We start from the raw sequence: 19,134 nt of genomic DNA on the forward strand, positions 1-19,134 counted from the left end.
ACAAATGGATTAATTTCAGATTATTTTACTCTGGATAGGGGCACTCAGCAGGGTTGCCCTCTTTCCCCTTTATTGTTCTGTCTTGCCCTGGAACCATTAGCAGCCGCGATAAGGGGGGAGGATGATTTTCCAGGGGTGGTGGCGGGAGGTGTGGCGCATAAGCTTCTGCTTTACGCAGATGATATTTTATTATTTGTCTCTGAACAAAATGGAGAGGGCGACAGGGGAAGAGAAAGAGACATAGATGTGAGACAGGAATCTATGCCTTGCCTCCACAGAATTATTAATTCCTTTTCCAAGTTCTCAGGATACAAAGTTAATTGGTCTAAATCCGAAGCTTTGGCTCTGACAGCGTACTGTCCAGTAAAGGCTTTCCAGCCGGGTGCCTTCCAATGGCCCAAAAAGGGCATTAAGTATTTGGGGATTATATTCCCAGCAAATTTGTCTGATTTAGTTAGTGTTAATTTTGACCCTTTAAGAAAAAGATTTTCGAGTGATGTGGGCAGGTGGGCTTCATTACATTTATTGATGATTGGGAAGGTTAATGTTATTAAAATGAATTGTATTCCAAAATTTATCTACTTGCTACAATCTCTCCCTGTAGATGTCCCCCTCTCTTATTTCAAGCAATTTGATAGCATAGCAAAGTCCTTCATTTGGAATGGTAAACGTCCCAGATTGCATTTTAATAAGTTACATAGGCCGATTGACAAAGGAGGGCTAGGCCTACCCAAGATTTTGTTTTATTACTATGCGTTCAGTCTCAGACATTTGGCTCATTGGTCACTTCCACCTGAGAGAGCCCCTCCCTGGTTTGTTATTAAACAGGCAGTTCTTTCCCCTATTTCACCATTACAAAGCATCTCTATCAAACTAATCGGAAAAGTTAAGTTACACCCCGTTATTTTGCATTTTAAACTCGGTATGGACTAAAGAGTCAAGATTGTTTAATTTCGACACTTATTTAAATGTTGCCTCGAGCATATGGCAGAACGCAAGATTATGTATTGGCAAGTCCCCTTTCTGCTGGCCAAAGTGGATTGTGAAGGGGGTTGCTACACTTGGTGACCTATATGAAAGTGGAGTATTGAGATCATTTGAAAACATGATCCAACATTTTGGGATCCCAGACCTCAGTTTTAAAGGTATTTACAATTGCGCCACCTGCTTTGTACTATTTTTGGGAGTAGCACACACCCCCCTAAGGAGGCAGATGCTTTGGGAGAGGTGATTGTGGCTTTTGGAAAAGGTCATGAGGCATCAGTGTACTACTCCCTGTTAATTCAGAGTATGGGGGATGGAGCTTTAACTTCTCTCAAGAGATTATGGGAGAAAGATTTGAATTTGGTATTGGAGGATGGAGTGTGGACTAAGATTCTGAAAAAAAGTCTGCATCTAGAGATGCAAGGGTTCGCCTTATGCAATTTAAGATTTTACAAAGATTTTATTCGACCCCCTCTAGATTATATAGGCTTGGACTTAAAGACACACCCACCTGCTGGCGATGCCAATCAGAAGTTGGAGACACAACCCATGTTTTTTGGGGATGCGTTAAGATCCAAGATTTTTGGTTAAAGATTCAGAATTATTTGCGTGACATTCTGGGCACTCAAATTTTACTTTGCCCCAGACTTTGCATTTTGGGTGATGGGGAAGTTATAAATTCGGGGGACAAATATATAAAAAATTGGGTTCTGACTGGTGTGATGATTGGCAGACAAATTATTTTAAGGGGATGGAAGTCAGACGGAGCGCCACCATTTCTGGAGTGGTGTGCGGAGATGGGGAGGGTGGCGGCTTATGAGAAGATGATAGATGGAAGGCTGGGGCTGGAGGACTTATTTTTCAGGAAGTGGGGTAGGTATTTGGCAGCTTTGGAGGACTCTAGGGGAAGGGATGAGGAGGGAGACTTTTAGTTTAATTATGCATGTTTATTATATATTTTATTTTTAATTTATTTTTATTTATTTATTTTTTATTTTATTGTTTGTGTGTGTATTATTTTATGTGACCACAGGGGTGTTCTTTGGGGTAGGGTGGGGCTGGTGTTTGGGGAGGGACTTTAATGAGGGTTAAAAGTGAAACGTTGATTCGGTGTGTATATGTTGTGTTTTTCTCTGTTGTGTTTTTTCTTTGAATCAATACAAAATTTGAAATACAAAAAACAATAAACACAAGTGCCATTTTTATTTTATCATTTGTTTATCTCATGTAACAACCGATTATGATTCAACTGACTTCTATTATTTAACTGACTATCTGCAGATTTTATTTAACTACTATATGAAGTGCAACATTTAAAGAAACAAAGCGAGACCAGTTTAAAATCTGTGGTCAACTGCATCTTAATTAAAGAGTGTTGACAGGGCACTACTCCTTGAGGTAAGGTAAAACAGATCCCAAACGACTTTGGATAACAAAATTTGTGTTTAATTACTTTGTTTTTAGTAAATACAAATATATGTGTGTATGTGACTTGGTGCAATGGAGTTCTTGTTCACTTTACATATGTCAACGGCCGCCCCTGAAACCATGATGCGAGCACTGCCTACACTGCACAAAACGCATGTGTAATGAGGGAGCGAGAGCTCTATATCGCTTGACATTTCTCTTAATTTATGTAAGTTGTTTTGCACTATTTTCTTTGCATGCCATTTCTTTCCAAGCTGCCATTGCTTCTAAGCCCTTAAAACTTAAACGGAGAGCGCTCCCAGACAAGTGTATTGATCATGAGAAACAAAGGCTGCGTGCTTTTCCGATAACTATAGTTCTTAACTCTTAAGAGCATTCTCTACATGCGAAGTTGCAAACGTACTTTCCTTTTTCTCGTGCGTTTCCCAAACCTGCACTTAACACGAACACGCAACACACTTTTAAGTGCTTCTTTGCTGTCCATTGTGAAGTGCTGAAAGCTGACCGTATAGTGTCGCTCATTCATAGATTTGTGCACAACTTTATAAATACTTGTAATTTAGCTCGCTGAAAAATTTTAAGTTATTTTTTAAATAATCAAATTAGTTTTGTAATTATTTTTGTGCCGGAGGCTACGATCTACTGTTTTTACACAATCACTGCTTTGTTCATCAAATGTGCATTTGCAATGTTTAATTTATCATCTGTGGGTCGACCATTGGGGTGCAAGCTTCTAGGGTCTGTGAAGACTATATAAAACGTATAAAGAGGTTAACGTGTTGGCAGGCCTATTTCATGTGCACAATAGGGCAGTGGAAGCACTAACATAGAGTAAATGTAAAAACATTAACTGATTAAGCGGAGATCTGCACTTTGCACCCAAAGTGATCATCAATACATAACATTGTGCACATGACAGCGCCCTTCGGTGTCAGAGAGGAAGATGAGAGTTTGTAAAGAGAAGGAATGTGGGAAGACGTGCCAAGGTAGACAATTTCCCTGTAGATACAGTATAACATTGTCATCATTCCTTCTGAATTTATTACTATATCATGCGGCCACATTGTACCAACTCATACACAAAGGTAGGCCTATTGTTTATTGATTTAGGCCTAATTAATTTTTCATTCATGCATTTATTATTGTTATTATAATATATTATTTTATTTAATTTTCACATTTTCTTGTTTCTGCTCATTTCTTTTCAAATTGAAAAACAAACTATCAAAACATACACAGTTGTTCTCTCTACCTGTAGCTTTGGTCTTCAGCAGTCAACACCTGATTGCATTGCACCACCTACTGGTGAGAACGAATAGCACCAGGTTGAGATTGTGCACTGGTACTCTGCTGCTTTTCCTGCAGTTTCCGGATGTGGAAGGTTGAATTTCCAACCATATTTGAACCACTGAATTTGAGGAAGCGAATTTTGTTAAGCAAAATAGAACAGGCTGAATTTTACCTGTCAAAAAATTTGGAAGGTTGAATATTTATTGTTGAATTTTTAATAAGAAATTAATTGTGAAATGTTTCCAAATGAAAATATTCAATGCTTAAAAATATGCAATGCATTTAAATGCAAGCACTGATAATACAATGCATTTATTTTTTGGATTAGAGCAATTCAACATGCTTTTATGATTCAAAGACTTTAGTCATGAATTTACTTCCATACAGATGTTTGTAGAAAATAATGAGAATGCAAGGCATTCCAGATGATGCACACTTTAACAGATGTCTGTGTGCTTAGTGGCCACTGATCCAAACTAATGCTACCAAAAACCCCAGAAAATAACTAACAAAGAACCTGAATATTGTATGGCCTCCTAAAGTCTGACATGATCTGGATCTTTGAGCTCCCTAACACCCACAGCTGGTGTTTGCTAGAGCTGAATTAGAGTACACAGTGTTGTCGGGCTATACATTCATACTCACTGGCGAGATGCAAGGTGATAGCGCGGCTGGTCAGGGCTCCTGTTGAGCTGGTACTTAGGCAGCTGTACCCGCCCTCCACACCTGCTGAAGCCTGACTATCCACGGAGGAGGGCAGTATGAGCAGTGAGCCATTGGGCAGAGGCCGGATGGTCTGGCTCTCAGAGAAGACCAATCCATCCTGCAGCCAGGTCACGTTGAGTGGGGGCTCACTGGCCCCCAGGTGGCAGTCCAGCAGCAGTGGGTTCCCAGGCTCCAGAACCACATGGACCGGACCAGCACCACAGCTCAGTTCCACTGACACGGGCTTCTCTAATTAGTGAGTGAGAGATCGGAGAGGGCAAGAGGGGAAGAGAAAGAGACACAGATGTGAGACTGGAAGGGCTGAATACAGCCTTAGGTTAGGAGGTCTTGGGGAAGGGGATTAACGAATTATCAAAAGAAAGAAAGAAAGAGAAAGGAAGGAATGAAGGAAAAGAAAGGAAGGAAAAAGGAAGAGAAAGAAAGAAAAAGAAAGAAAGGAAGGAAGGAAGGAAGAACATACATTACATATTACTTTCAACTAACAATGGAAACAGATCATTCAGCAGTGTATGGCAATCTGGAAAGACAATTTGCCTTCCACTCAAAAGTACCTGCAGAACAGAATTATCCCCGTTGTCAGTCATGTCAAGTGAGAGGCAATTTTATAATGATGCTAATCAGCCAGCCAAAACACTATTTCAGCACCCTCTGCGCACACACACTACTCCATGAGAACATGTTGAGCACACATTGGTCTTCTGGTTACTGTGCTGCAGTAAGCTCCCAATTAATTACGCTAATGGGAAATGGAATTATTTCTTAGATTAAAGTGGAAGCTGACCCTCCGGCATCCCTGTCTGTGTGTGTGTGTGTGAGTGAGACCAGCAAGGGCGTGCAGCCCTGAGATGCTAGTACACCAAAAGATGGAAAACACACAACATGACTAGCCGGATGGATGAAAGCTTCATGCACAGAGATACAGTGTATTTGTATGAGTGACTTTTTGAGGCAGAAAGAACAGAGTGGCAGAGCGAGACTAATAAGATCACCTACCTCTGACTATAGGTGAAAATAAGGCCACTAAGCCTCTGGCTCAAAAAAGGCCAGCACCATTCCAAATGAGACCTTATTAGTAAGCGAGAGAAAAAATGTGTGTGTCTGCACTGGATCTGAGAGAAAAAATTGAAATCCTGACCACAATGAGCTGTCCTGCATCAAAGGTATGAGAGATCTGTGGGGCACAATAACTCAGACACTGGCCTACTTTCAGCAGCCATTAACAGTTAGGAAGAGAATGCAGGATGGTTCAATAGACAGTCACCCCAGATCACCTCCGCAGCTCCTCTCTGTCCTCTCGCTACCTCTCTTCCATTCAAACTTCAATTAAAACTCATTAAGCCATTAAAGGATTATTCCAGGTCCAATACAATTTAAGTTCAATCAACAGCATTTATGGCATAATGTTGATTACCACAAAAATGTATTTTGAATTATCCCTCCTTTTCTTTAAAAAAGCAATAATCTGGGTTACAGTGAGGCACTTACGTATATTGGAAGTAAATGGGCCAATCTGTAAATCTGTTTCAAAAGTATAGCCAGACCACATAAACAATATGCGTTAATATGATTTTAGTGTGATAAAACCACTTACTAACCTTTTCTGTGTAAAGTTATATGCATTTTTACAACTTTGTTGCCATGGTGATGTAACACTGTAAATCTTGTAGTCCCAATAAAATGACTTGAGGCAAATCTAGCCCCCTTAAGACCCGGACATGCATCCGAGACTATATATTTTTTTTTTTGGCAAAGTATCCCAAAGTTTTTGATATCCTGGAGGACTTCAAATTTTTGGAGGTAAAAATCATACAGGATCCATCACTGTTAACAAAGAGAAAAAAAATCCTTCTGTGGAAATGCTTGAAGTGTCTTGCGGTAAAAACAAAGAAAATTCTTGCGAGTCACTGTGAAAAAGCTTCTCTCATAGCGCTCATGAACTTGCAACAGACAACAAGATTTTTACTGAAAATTACTTACATTTTGGGTTGTTTCTTACCTAAATCTTTTGGGTGCTTTTTTAAGCTTTAAATTGAGACACTATCCACTGCCATTGTATTGTACAAGACGGACTGAGATATTCATTAAAACATCTCCTTTTCTGTTCAGCATAAGAAAGAAAGTCTTACAGGCTCGAAACAACATGAGAGTAAGTAAATTATTCATTTTTGGATGAAATTTTCCTTTGAAATGTGTTACTGCTCATTTTGTACCCCTTTTCTCTTGCACACATAAAAACGCATACCAAATTTATGAGACCCTGCTGAGTTTGTGAAATGGCAATGTTTGTGGCTCACAGGAGGATGATTTCTCACCCCAATGGACCCCTGCTGCTGTGGACTTCCTTTGTGACAAATTCAGTGGGGAGTCTCATGGCAGAGATCCAATCAAATCATTACTAATGATAGTGTGCCCTTGCAAATGAAGAAATGGTTGGGCAAAAATGAACAAAGTTGTGAAAGAGTTTTCATGCACTGATAGCATTTTCCATTGCTGATACTAAATTCAGTGCTAGCTCAAAGCATCATCCAATGCAAAGTAGAAAAACCTTTTTATTTTAATAGTGGTTTAAAACACTAATCCCTAGTGAAAAGAGGAGCAGAGCAGCATAGCTGATCATCAGCAGAGTATGAGTTTGGTTCTGGCAAATAAGTCTGGTTCCCTCATTTACGAAAGCGGCTCAAAGACACACACATTTGCAGTCACCTAAATGAAGATCTCATGAAGTTACTGTAAATAATCAACATATTTTGCTCATATATTACTCACAGTGCAAGCCTCTGAGTTCCACAATACCAACCTCATCTTTTCATCTATTCAAGTACATTATTTACTCTGCATATGAGCACTGGTGTCAGTAGAGTTGAGGGAGTGCTCAAGGGTAGCACAGGACATTTTGTCTCAACTGTATTCCATCCAGTGAAACCAGCAATGGACTGTGTGCATTGCCAAAGGCATGAAACACTCATGATATGACTAAACAAATACACACTGTGATTACCCAATATACTGCAGCAGTGAAATGACCTGCAGTAAAACTCTCTCCACACTCTTCACATCTGACTTACCTTGAGGAACAAAGCATCCCATTTGTTTTCAGTACAATATAAATAGTATACAAATATATCTTTTGTTTTTAATGCATGAAAGCTGCACTGTAGAGAAAAAAAACACTACTGTAGATTCTCCTAGTAATCATGCACATCAAAATAAATTCTACTAAGCTAGGCTTTCATACTCATGTACAATCTATAGCATTATAATTTTTAAATTTTGTATTATTATTTTTTTCTCTTCATTAGGATAATATTTTATCAAAATGGTACACATTTGTCATTTTAATGCATTAATTATATAAAAAAACTAAAACAAGAATATAATTAGTGATGTACAGTATTTTGAGAGAGTTGTACATCTGTCCCCTGTAGTGCATTATGGGTTGTAATGCAAGTCAATGGCAATTTATAAGTAAGCAAAAATGTATACCCTTTTTAAACCATTAACCTTCAAAATTTGTTGTGAACTTATACAGTAACATACTATAGTAAATTATGATCTCATCCAGAGTAGAACATATTACAGACTGTATCACTACCTGTGACCACATCCTAACATTCTATATAAAATTAATCTATCATGAAAAGTAGCTAGTTTAAAACAGAAATGTCAGCATTCATCAAGCTCAACCATTCAACCTAATTTCCCAATTAATTGAAAGGAAAAAAAAAATGTAACAAATACTTTAATTTACATTTCAGTTCCCTTTCAAGTTGGTAACTTCGACACTGTGTTAGTAGCTGACGCTGTGGAAGCTCCTCCAAGGGGTGGTGACCTTGAAGCCTTATACCATCATGCCAATTTGATTGGCTGGAGACGCTTAGCGCTCCAGCCTCCTCTGCATCACCCAAGAGATCGTTAAAGTAAGTAAGACCCAAGAGGATGGGATACGGAGCACAGAGATTTTAAGAGGGTTTGTCACAGGCTCAAGCCTTGCGTGCCTCCTTTTCTCTGTAAAAAAGGAGCTGTTATTAAGCTGTTCACCCGTTCAGTATGAGCACTATTGTGGTGTATATAAATCACCAAGGAGGAGTAGAGTCATGCCCAATGCTGAACCTGGTGTACCGAACTCTCCTCTGGAGCAAGTCATTTCTCCTATTGATACAAGGAAACAGTTATACTAGTTGCACCAAAATGGCCCAACAGCCACTGGTTCCCTGAGGTGGTACATGTAGAGGTACTGCATCCTCCCCCCTGGGAAGTTATTTTAAGGATGTTTATGCTCTCGCAAGCTTGAGGAATGATCTAGAATCCTCAGCCAGACCTATGAAGACTGCATGTCTGGCCTCTAAATGGGGCTGATCTGACACAATAGGGTTGTAGCAACCAATACTAGGCACTATCCTACAAGCCAGGGCCCCCTCAACGAGGTGGCTGTATGCCTTAAAAATGGCGACTTTTTGCAGAATAGTGTTCATCCCGAGGTGAGGACCCAGCACATTACCCTGTGCAGATGATACTCTCCTTCCTGCAAGAGCGTTCGGATGTAGGACTCACGCCATCCACGCTCAAGGTTTTCGTCACTTCCATGGTGACCACAATGACCTCTTTGAGGGCTTGTCTGTATGCAAACACCCTCTTGTCAGTAAATTTCTGGGTGATGCGAGACAGCTGAGATTCTTTCGCCCTGCTACTCTCCCAGTCTTGGACTTAACGCTGGTATTAAACATGCTTTTAGGTTCCCCGTTTGAGCCACTAGAGACGTTAAGCTTACACATAGTCCCTTTGAAAACTGTGCTGCACGGGCAGAGGACCTTCAGGCCTTTTTGGTCAGCAACTCTTGTAAAAAGAGTTAGGACCAAGCCTGTCAAAGACCATTCTCAAGCCCAGAGAGGGTTATAAGCACAAAGTGCTGGCAACCCCCTTTAGAGCTCATGTTAATACCCTGCAGGCATTCTCCCCTCCTCTCTTTAAGTCGGACAAGGCTAAGAGACTACACATGCTCTGCCCTGTAAGGGCATCACGCATATATATTGAATGAAGAAGTCAATTCAGTGTGTCTGAACAACTCTTTGTTTGCTTTGGAGGCCGTTCAAAGGGTTTGGCCATCTCCAAGCAAAGAATTTCCCACTGGGTCATGGATGCCATTGCACTCGCTTATGATTCGCAAGACAAACAGTGTCCCATGGGTGTTAAAGCCCATTCCACCAGGAATATGACCTCCTCTTGGGCATGGTCAAAGGGCGTGTCACTAGAAGACATGTCTGCCAGCAGGTTGGGCTTCCTCTAACACCTTTGCCAGGTTTTCTAACCTGCATTTTCCCACTCTTCCCATATCTTTATAGAGGAAGAGCATTGATTGTCAAATGATCACTGATCAGTTGGTTAGTACCATTGTATTGGGTGTTAAATCAAAAACTGGTATGAATGAGAGCATGTGAGCAATGTTTCATTACCCTGCTGGCTAGTGTCCTTGTACCAAAGCCCTTGGCCAGGTGACTGCCCTGCTCCCCTCCTTCCCACTAAGGGAGATGATGTGCTGAGACATTGGAGCAATACCTGGTATGGATAGTGTCTCTGTCTTGGCATCGAACCATATGGTTTATTTTCCTATTGTTCAATATAAAGGGGTGGTTATAGCAATGCCATTTTACAACCCTATTGGCCAGTGGGCATTGCCCTATCAGCAGCACAGTGTTGTGGTATACGGCTTCCACAGTGTAAGCTACTGACGCAGCATCAAAGTTACAGACTAGAAACATAGTGTGTCTCGGTTACTAATGTAACCTTGGTTCTCTGAAATGAGGGGTACGAGACGCTGTGTAGCTGTGCTGCACTACTGATTTTTCACTGTTAAGGGACCGAGAGATGCGCTTTCCTTCCTTCGATCTGAAAATCCTGAATGTGTGGCACCAGCTTATATGCCCACAATAACGTATACATAGGGTGGAACCCCAAGCGTCACTAGCCAATCGCCACAGCCCCTAGGAGGAGCTCCCACAGCTTTAGCTACTGACGCAGAGTCTCATTCCCTTTCCTTTATTCATCATTATTATTATTATTATTATTATTATTCATAAATAATTATTTAATTTTGATGTTTAAAGTTTATTGATAGAAATTAACAAATTCACATACAAATCAGGGTTTTAAACTGTATTTAGACTTAGTCCCAAATTTTGGTAACATGGTTGCAAAAATGTCAAAACTCTTAGAAAATGAATAGCAAATAAAACAGCTCATATAATATTTAGTTTGACATCCTGAGGTTGATGATACACTTACAACAAGTTTCCTTGTTGAAAAGGACAAAAGAAAAGTTTCACAACTTTTTCCCCCTATTCGTGGAGCAACTGATTTTTCACTGTTAAAGGACTGAGAGATGCACTCTCCTTCCTTCAGTCGGAAAATCCTGATTTGGCGTGGGGCTCAAGCTTATATGCCCATGATGACACATGCATAGGGCAGAGTGCCAAGCATCACCAGCCAATCGCCACAGCCCCTAGGAGGAGCTCCCACAGTGTTAGCTACTGATGCAGTCTTTTTCCCAACTTTCACCACAGTTCAGTTACCGAGAAGTTTATAAGTAACCAAAAAGCAAAATTTGGTTCCAAACTAGCCCCTACTAAATGATAGCTTAATTTAAGTTAAATCTGCAACCCTTTTATTCATTCTGGTGTAGCTTTTTATTAGTTATCATTATTATTAATTTATTTCATAAAATATACATATATATATTGTCTTTTTAATTTTTATGTTTATTGTTATTGATAGAAATTAACAAATTCACACACAAATCAGGGTTTTAAAATGTATTTAGACTTAATCTAAATTTAGGTAACATGGCTGCAAAAATTTCAGACCTCATAGAAAATGAACTGCAAATAAAACAGCTCATATAATATTTAGTTTGACCTCCTGAGGCTGATGATACACTTCACACCTTTTTCCGCCTATTCATGGAAAGTGCCTCATATCATTCATAATTCCACATACTGCATTTGTGTAAAGTGTGGCAACATATATCACAAACATTGGCCATGAACTAGGAGCACCGTAAAACTTGTCTTTTAACGTTTTGATGTCCTTCAGAGATATTATTTGTCCTTTCTGGTCGAGAAAAGACCACTTTGCTGTTAAAGTGTACAAATAATAAGCTGTTCAATACTTATGACGTTGAGGCAAACCTTTATGTTACCCATTCTTCTGACAAATTCTATTGAACCACAACTAAGTCCTTAATTACACATACATTTCAGAATTAAGTGTTTCTAAAAGCATATGTTTGTATAATTTAAACTTAAATATTAGTCTTTACTTTCATTCACACCATATGTCCAAAGGCCATGTCGAAGAAATGTTTGAGCACTGAATGAAATCTCAGTCTGCTCTACTGGACTGTTTGATTAAAAATGCAAACATATATTTTAAGACATTTTATTTATATGTCAATCCAACACTACATGTCCTACAAGCTATTGGCTGAGAACTAGTAAGCACTGCACAAGGTGGACAAAGGTGGAGCTGTGTATGAACAAGCATTTGTGCCGGCGGGATATGTGACATATTTACTGCACAACCACTAATGAAAGCTGGGAGGACAGGGACAGATGGTCTGATTGATAGCCCAGTGCAGCAAACCATTTAAATTCAGATGGAAACATGTCTGTGTGTGGAATTTGTGTGTGTATTATATCTTGGATACAGTGCCAGCTATTATTCAGTAGCACATAAAACACACACACACACACACAGAGAGAGAGAGAGAGAGAGATATGACTGAATAGATGAAAACATGACCACAGAAACAACATTTGTGTACTGTATGTAACATTTCACATCAAAGTATTTTTATGTACGGATTCAATACAATGATTCCACATATTACAGCATTATTATTTTATTTTCACTGGCATACAGTCACCGATCCTACGGTACCAAAACTATCGGAAACATCATGCCGACTTCACGTGTGATCATGTTGGTTTATTATACAAAACGAGTGAACAAGATAGATCAGTGACTGCCTGGTAGCAGACAGTGTGAGTACTGACTCTCGGGACAGCAGCACTGACCCTTTGTCAACTTATACAACCAAACATACTTTCACGATTGTCAAAATGCTTACAAAATATAAGGCAATCCTCTACGGACACATTGGAGAAACAATCGCCATTGGCTAGTGAATTTTAGTTTTTACTCGCCAGACTTTTGATGATATGTAAGCATAATGCAACTGAAAAAGATATTAAGCAACCCGGGAGGGGGCATCTTCACATCCAGTATATATAGTATTTATTTATATTAACGGGCTACAGTATGTGAGAGTGTATATTTTATTTCATATTTTGCTTTCATCATTTTAACCATATTTAAAAATGTACAGCTTTTAAAGATGTACAAATTTGACATTATATAAAATTACCTAATGTCATGAATTTATAATAATGATACAAGCTGTTGTCACTTTTTGAAATGTCATACATATATTTAACACAAAATATGCACACAGTTGGAACCTAATAATGAACATAGAATTACACATCTAACAATTAATTGCTACTATATAAAAATTACTAAGTAAAAAAAATAAAATAAAAGCATTAGGTTTATGGAGCAGGGCTTTACACAGGTTTTTATCAAACCCCTGCATATATGCTGCAAGAACCTGTTTGTAAAATTCTTCAATATTTACAGTGAAAATAAAATATTTTATTAAAGAACAGAAACAAACAGACAACACAAAACTCTCACGAGGGAGAGGAAACATAAACCAGATGTGGAGCGGGACGTGGTCATGTGTCATTGGTGATTAATGATGCGTAACACCTGTGTCTCGTTACAGTGACGATGGAGAACGCCAGTGAAGGAGAGAAAGTTGGGAACAAAGAAACCCAGAGTCCTGTAGCTGAAGCTTATCAGACTGTGAAGCTGAGATAGTTTTAAATTGTGAAGCTGATTGAGTTGTGATGCTGAATTATGTTGTGCTGTGAAGCTGACGTGCATGAACTGTAGACAAACTGAAAAACATTAAAGACTGACTTACTTGGACTGCCACCCCGCTTGCGCTCCCTTCCTTATTCCAGGAACCTTCTTACACTGGTGCCGAAACCCGGGAATTCCTTCTGCAAAGACTGGCCATCATGGACACCTCACCACTGGGTGAAGTCATCTGCGCCCTGGCTAGCATCCAGGAGACCCACCACCAAGTCCTGCTCGCCCAGGAGTGTCCTTTCCAGGAGCTCCTCCAGGCCCAGGCTGAGGATCGGCAGGTTCTATGGAGCTGGCTATCTCCAAGTGAGGTCCCCACTGCAACCCCGGAGGCAGCAATGAAGCCGCACCTCCTCCTCACAAAGATGGGCCCTCAGGACGATCCGGAGGTGTTCGTGGGCCTCTTTGAACACTCTGCCACCGCTTCCGGCTGGCCTCAAGCCCAATGGGCCCTCCACTTGCTACCGCTGCTTTCTGGGGAGGCCCAACTCACGGCACAACAACTGCCAGCTGAGGACCGCCTGGACTACGTGAAGCTGAAGACCGCTATCCTGTAATGGGTGGGCCGCACTCCCGAACAACATCACCATTGGTTCTGCTCCCTTATACTGAGGGAAGCCAGCCGCCCGTTTGTATTTGCCCGACAGCTCCGGGATTCCTGCTGGAGATGGGTGCTAGACGGGGAAGGGCGCAGCATAGAGGACGTGATCAAATTGATGGTGCTGGAGCAGCTGACCGTATGTCTACCCAAGAGAACGGGTTCAGTGCCATCGCCCCACATCGGTGGATGACGCCGTCCAGCTGGCTGAAGCCCACATGGCGGACTACCAGGAAGCCGGTGACCCGCAGTCCAGTTCTCTCTCTCTCTCCCTCTTTTGCTTCTCCTCCTCTTGCCCCTCCCTCTCACCCTCTTCCACCCAAATCAGCGCCCTGCCTTTGCGGGTTGCACTATGCGCCGGCCTCCTCCCCTGCCCCTCTCCGTTGTCCTTCCCAGGTTGATGTGTACGCCACCACGGGTGCAGCCGGGAAGCCTGGGCCGGTCTGTCGGGGAGCCGGGTCGCGTCCAAGACTAGCATCCTGTGATGGAGGTGGAGACATGGATTCGGTCTGCCCCAGGTCGAGCAGGGACGTACAGGATACCGGTAAAAATTAAGGGCCGTACATACCAAGCCCTGGTGGATTCGGGTTGTAATCAAACCTCGATCCACCATGGCTTGGTTCATGATGGGGCTTTGGGCACAAAACACAAGGTGATGGTGAAGTGTGTGCATGGGGATGTTCACAAATACCTGGTAGTGACTACCGTTATTCAATTTCGGGGAGTAAAGAATAGAGTGGAGGCTGTGGTTAATTCCCGCCTCACCCAACCCCTGATGTACGCAGATGGTGTGCGGCATGCCGTGAATGTCGGCTGATCCACCGGCCACCCCAAGAGTGCCATTGTGCCCATTACCATTAAAAGAGGCCCCCTTCGAAAGAATTGGCATGGACCTTGTCGGGCCATTAGAACGGTCAGCACGTGGATATCAGTTTGTATTAGTCCTGGTGGATTATGCAACGCGATATCCGGAAGCAGTGCCTTTACGCAACATCTCAGCATGCAGTGTTGCGGAGGCACTCCTCACCGACCAAAGCACAACGTTTATGTCACGTACACTACGCAAACTTTATGAATTGCTGGGGATTAAATCGATTCGCACCAGCATTTATCACCCGCAAACTGATGGGCTGGTGGAACTATTTAATCGCACCCTGAAAAACATGATTTGTAAGTTCGTACACAAGGATGCTAGAAATTGGGACAAGTGGCTGGACCCCCTATTATTCGCAGTCAGGGAGGTCCCGCAAGCCTCACGGGGTTTTCCCCCTTCGAGCTCCTGTATGAACGCCGGCCTCGTGGGGTGCTTGACGTCATACGGGAGGCGTGTGAGGAGGGACCTTCCCAGAGCAAAAATGAAATTCAGTACGTCCTTGGTCTTCGAGCAAAGCTACACACACTGGATCAGTTGTCACAACAGAATTTGCTCCAAGCTCAAGAGACACAAAGCCGGCTGTATAATAGGTGTGCCCAGCTACGGGAATTTGCACCGGGAGACAAAGTACTTGTATTACTCCCCACATCGAGCTCGAAATTACTCGACAAGTGGCAAGGACCCTTTGAGGTTACACGGCAAGTCGGGGACCTTGATTATGAAGTTAAACGAACGGATAGAGGCGGGGCATGTCAAATGTACCACCTCAACCTCCTTAAATTATGGAGAGAGGCGGTCCCCATGTCCATGGCGACGGTAGTTCCAGAGAGGGCGGAGTTCGGGCCAGAGGTGAAGTTCAAAGCCGATCCATTCAACCCGGTCCCTTGTGGAATCCAACTCTCGCCGTCCCAGCTCACGGAGGTGGCCAGGTTGCAAAAAGAGTTTGCGGACGTGTTCTCTCCTCTTCCCGGTTGGACTAACCTCATACAGCACCATATCGAGACCCCACCGGGAGTGGTAGTGCGTAGTATGCCATACGGTGTACCCAAACACCGAAAAAGGTGATTCGGGACGAATTAGAGGAAATGCTCGAGATGGGGGTAACAGAAGAATCGCACAGCGATTGGGCAAGCCTGGTTGTTCTTATACCTAAGAATGATGGGTCAGTCCAGTTCTGTGCTGATTACCGGAAAGTCAACGTGGTGTCTAAATTTGACGTGTACCCAATGCCCCGAATTGACAAACTGCTCGATCGGTTGGGTGCGGCTCAATTTTATTCTACACTGGATTTAACTAAGGGATATTGGCAGACCCCTTAACTCCATTATGATAGCAGTGATAGCGGCCTGCCCACGTCTCAAGTCCAAAAAGGAGGTGAGACAGTTCGTGGGGCTGGCTGGCTATTACAGAAGGTTTGTTCCTAATTTTTCTGATGTCACCAGCCCCTTGACTGATCTCACTAAAAAGAGGGCACCAGATCCGGTCCAGTGGACGGAGGCATGCCAACAGGCTTTCAGGAGAGTGAAATCTGCACTCTGTGGTGGGCCGCATTTACATGCTCCTAACTTCTCTCTCCCCTTTATTTTACAAATGGATGCATCAGAGAGGGGGTTGGGGGCTGTGCTCTCGCAGGAGGTGGAGGGTGTGGAGCGCTCCGTGCTGTATATTAGTCGTAAGCTCTCTTTGAGAGAGATTAAGTACAGCACCATCAAGAAAGAGTGTCTTGCCATCAAGTGGGCGGTCCTAACCCTCCACTACTACCTGCTGGGGCGGGCCTTCATCCTCCACTCGGATTCAGCAGCTCCACTGCATGAAGTATACCAATGCGCAGATCACTTATTGGTACTTAGCACTTCAGCCCTTCAAATTTAAGGTGGTCCAAAGGCCGGGGCCACAGATGGTTGTGGCTGATTTCTCTCCAGGAATGTGGGGGGGGGGGGGGAGTTGGCAGGCTGGATGTTGCCCGGGCCTGAGTCAGGTGGTGGGGCTATGTGGAGCGGGACGTGGTCATGTGTCTGTCACTGGGGAGAGAGGAAGCAGTAAGGGCCATCACCTGGTGATTAATGATGCATAACACCTGTGTCTCGTTACAGTGACGACGGATATGGGCTTGAAAAGGCAGCCGAAAACGCCAGTGAAGGAGAAAGAGTTGTGAACAAAGAAACCCAGAGTCCTGTTGCTGAAGCTTATCAGACTGTGAAGCTGAGATAGTTTTAAATTGTGAAGCTGATTGAGTTGTGAAGCTGAATTATGTTGTGTTGTGAAGCTGACATGCATGAACTGTAGACAAACTGAAAAACATTAAAGACTGACTTACTTGGACTGCCACCCCCCTTCCGCTCTCTTCCTTATTCCTGGAACCTTCTTACACCAGAATAATATACAATGACTAGGACCGACCGGAAACAGGAACAGGACTGGAACTGGAACAGACAAACATACTGACAAACTCACAAAACTCACAAATCTCACAAAACGATTCAACAAACACAAGAGGAAAGAGGGCAAAATATATAGAACCAAACACATGAGGAACAGGTGCAGACAATCAACATGATGAGGACTAAACGAGGAGGTGTGGCAGGAGGACACAAGCAGGCAGGTTTAGTAGAGCACATGGCAGACAGAAAACAAAACAGAGCCATGCCCTCAAACAAAGACTGACACAAACACATTAACATAGTACAGAAAGGAGAGGGTTGTCAGACCGAGGTCATGGACAGGCTAGTAGACAGCCACAGGGAACTGGACAGACTCATCGGCAGCCACAGGGAACAGGACAGGCTCGTCGACAGCCTCAGGGAACTAGACAGGCTCATCGACGGCCACAGGGAACAGGAAAGGCTCGTCAACAGCCTCAGGGAACTGGACAGACTCAATGACTACAGGAAACTGGTCAGGCTCGTCATTGGCCTCAGGGAACTGGACAGACTCGATGACCACAGGGACCTGGACAGGCTCCTCGAAGGCCACCATGGTCGGGAGCGCTGGCAGCAACTGGGGAACGGCCGCCGTGGCCGTGAGCACTGGCAGCGACTGGGGAATAGCCTCCGTGGCCGGGAACGCTGGCAGTGGCTGGGGAACAGCCTCCGTGGCCGGGAACGCTGGCAGTGGCTGGGGAATGGCCTCCGTGGCCGGGAACACTGGCAGGGACTGGGAAACAGCCTCCGTGGCCAGGAACACTGGCAGTGTTTGGGGCTCGGGCACCATACTCGGCTTCCTTATCCTCCTCCAGGCGGTCGGAAGCACTGCAGCAGGAACGGCTGCCACCTCCTAGCGGTCAGCAGCGGGAACGACCAGACAGAGTAATTCTGTGTTCAGATTCTTTATCAACCCCTAGTAGTCTGGCTTCATTTCAGTCTATGAGAGAAGACTTAATAATAGAAATATATATGTTATTGTTCTCATTAAAAATAATGGGAATCAGTGTACATTTCTGTTGGATACCAGCACATACAGGGGTGAAAGGAAATGAGGAGGCAGATAAGCTTGCCAAGAAGGTGGTAAGCAGCAAAGTTGAAGATATACAGCTTTTGTTGGGTAAGGGTGAGGTTAAATCAGTTATTAAGAAAGAGGTGGTCAATGAATTTCAGAAAAGATGGAATATATGTCAAACTGGAAGACAGTATTATAGGATTCAACCTTCTGTGAGCGGACTGTCTGATAACTTAGGGTGATATAGAAATTAGGAGGTGTAGGTATCTAGATTGTGACTTTCTGCTGGATAAACACAACTCGGATTGTGTTATTGTGCTGTTATTGTGGAGTAATTGAAACAGTTGAACATATTATTATGCAGAGCAGATACATTTCAGAGGAGATGAAGGTAATATATAACAGTTTACATAATATTGAAGAAGATACATTATCAATGGAATGGTTATTAGGGGATGGATTGATAAATGAGGAACTACTTTCTTACTTCATGTTCTCAGGATCTGTAATTGCTAGTTCGAAAGATGCATCCCTAGCCTCCATTTCTTATTCCAAAACCACACTTAAGAACTAGTGATGACAGCTTTGGCTAACAAGTTATTGGAGAAACAATGACGTGTGTGTATGAGAAAGAGAGAGAGAGTAACTGAGTGTGTGATTACCAGCGTCTGTTGCAGTGATGAACAGTAATGCTGCAGCTGTTAGTTTAACTCTATTCCTCAGCTGTAGTGGGATAATAATCCGCTCCGATTGTGGAGTGATGCTGCAATACGTGCTATCGGAATTATCCTCTGTATTTCACTTACGTTCAAGT

General features: G+C 42.8%; 1 protein-coding gene across 1 annotated transcript in view; it reads right to left on the reverse strand.

The window, feature by feature from the left end:
* LOC127451260 (immunoglobulin superfamily DCC subclass member 4-like) overlaps positions 1-19,134 on the reverse strand; it is a 125,769-nt gene that overhangs the window by 83,244 nt on the left and 23,391 nt on the right. Inside the window, exon 2 of the mRNA XM_051715806.1 lies at positions 4,348-4,656. Coding sequence (XP_051571766.1) covers positions 4,348-4,656 — 309 coding nt within the window. The remainder of the gene's footprint in view (positions 1-4,347; positions 4,657-19,134) is intronic.

The sequence above is a fragment of the Myxocyprinus asiaticus genome, chromosome 2, assembly GCF_019703515.2.
Source record: "Myxocyprinus asiaticus isolate MX2 ecotype Aquarium Trade chromosome 2, UBuf_Myxa_2, whole genome shotgun sequence".
NCBI lineage: Eukaryota > Metazoa > Chordata > Actinopteri > Cypriniformes > Catostomidae > Myxocyprinus > Myxocyprinus asiaticus.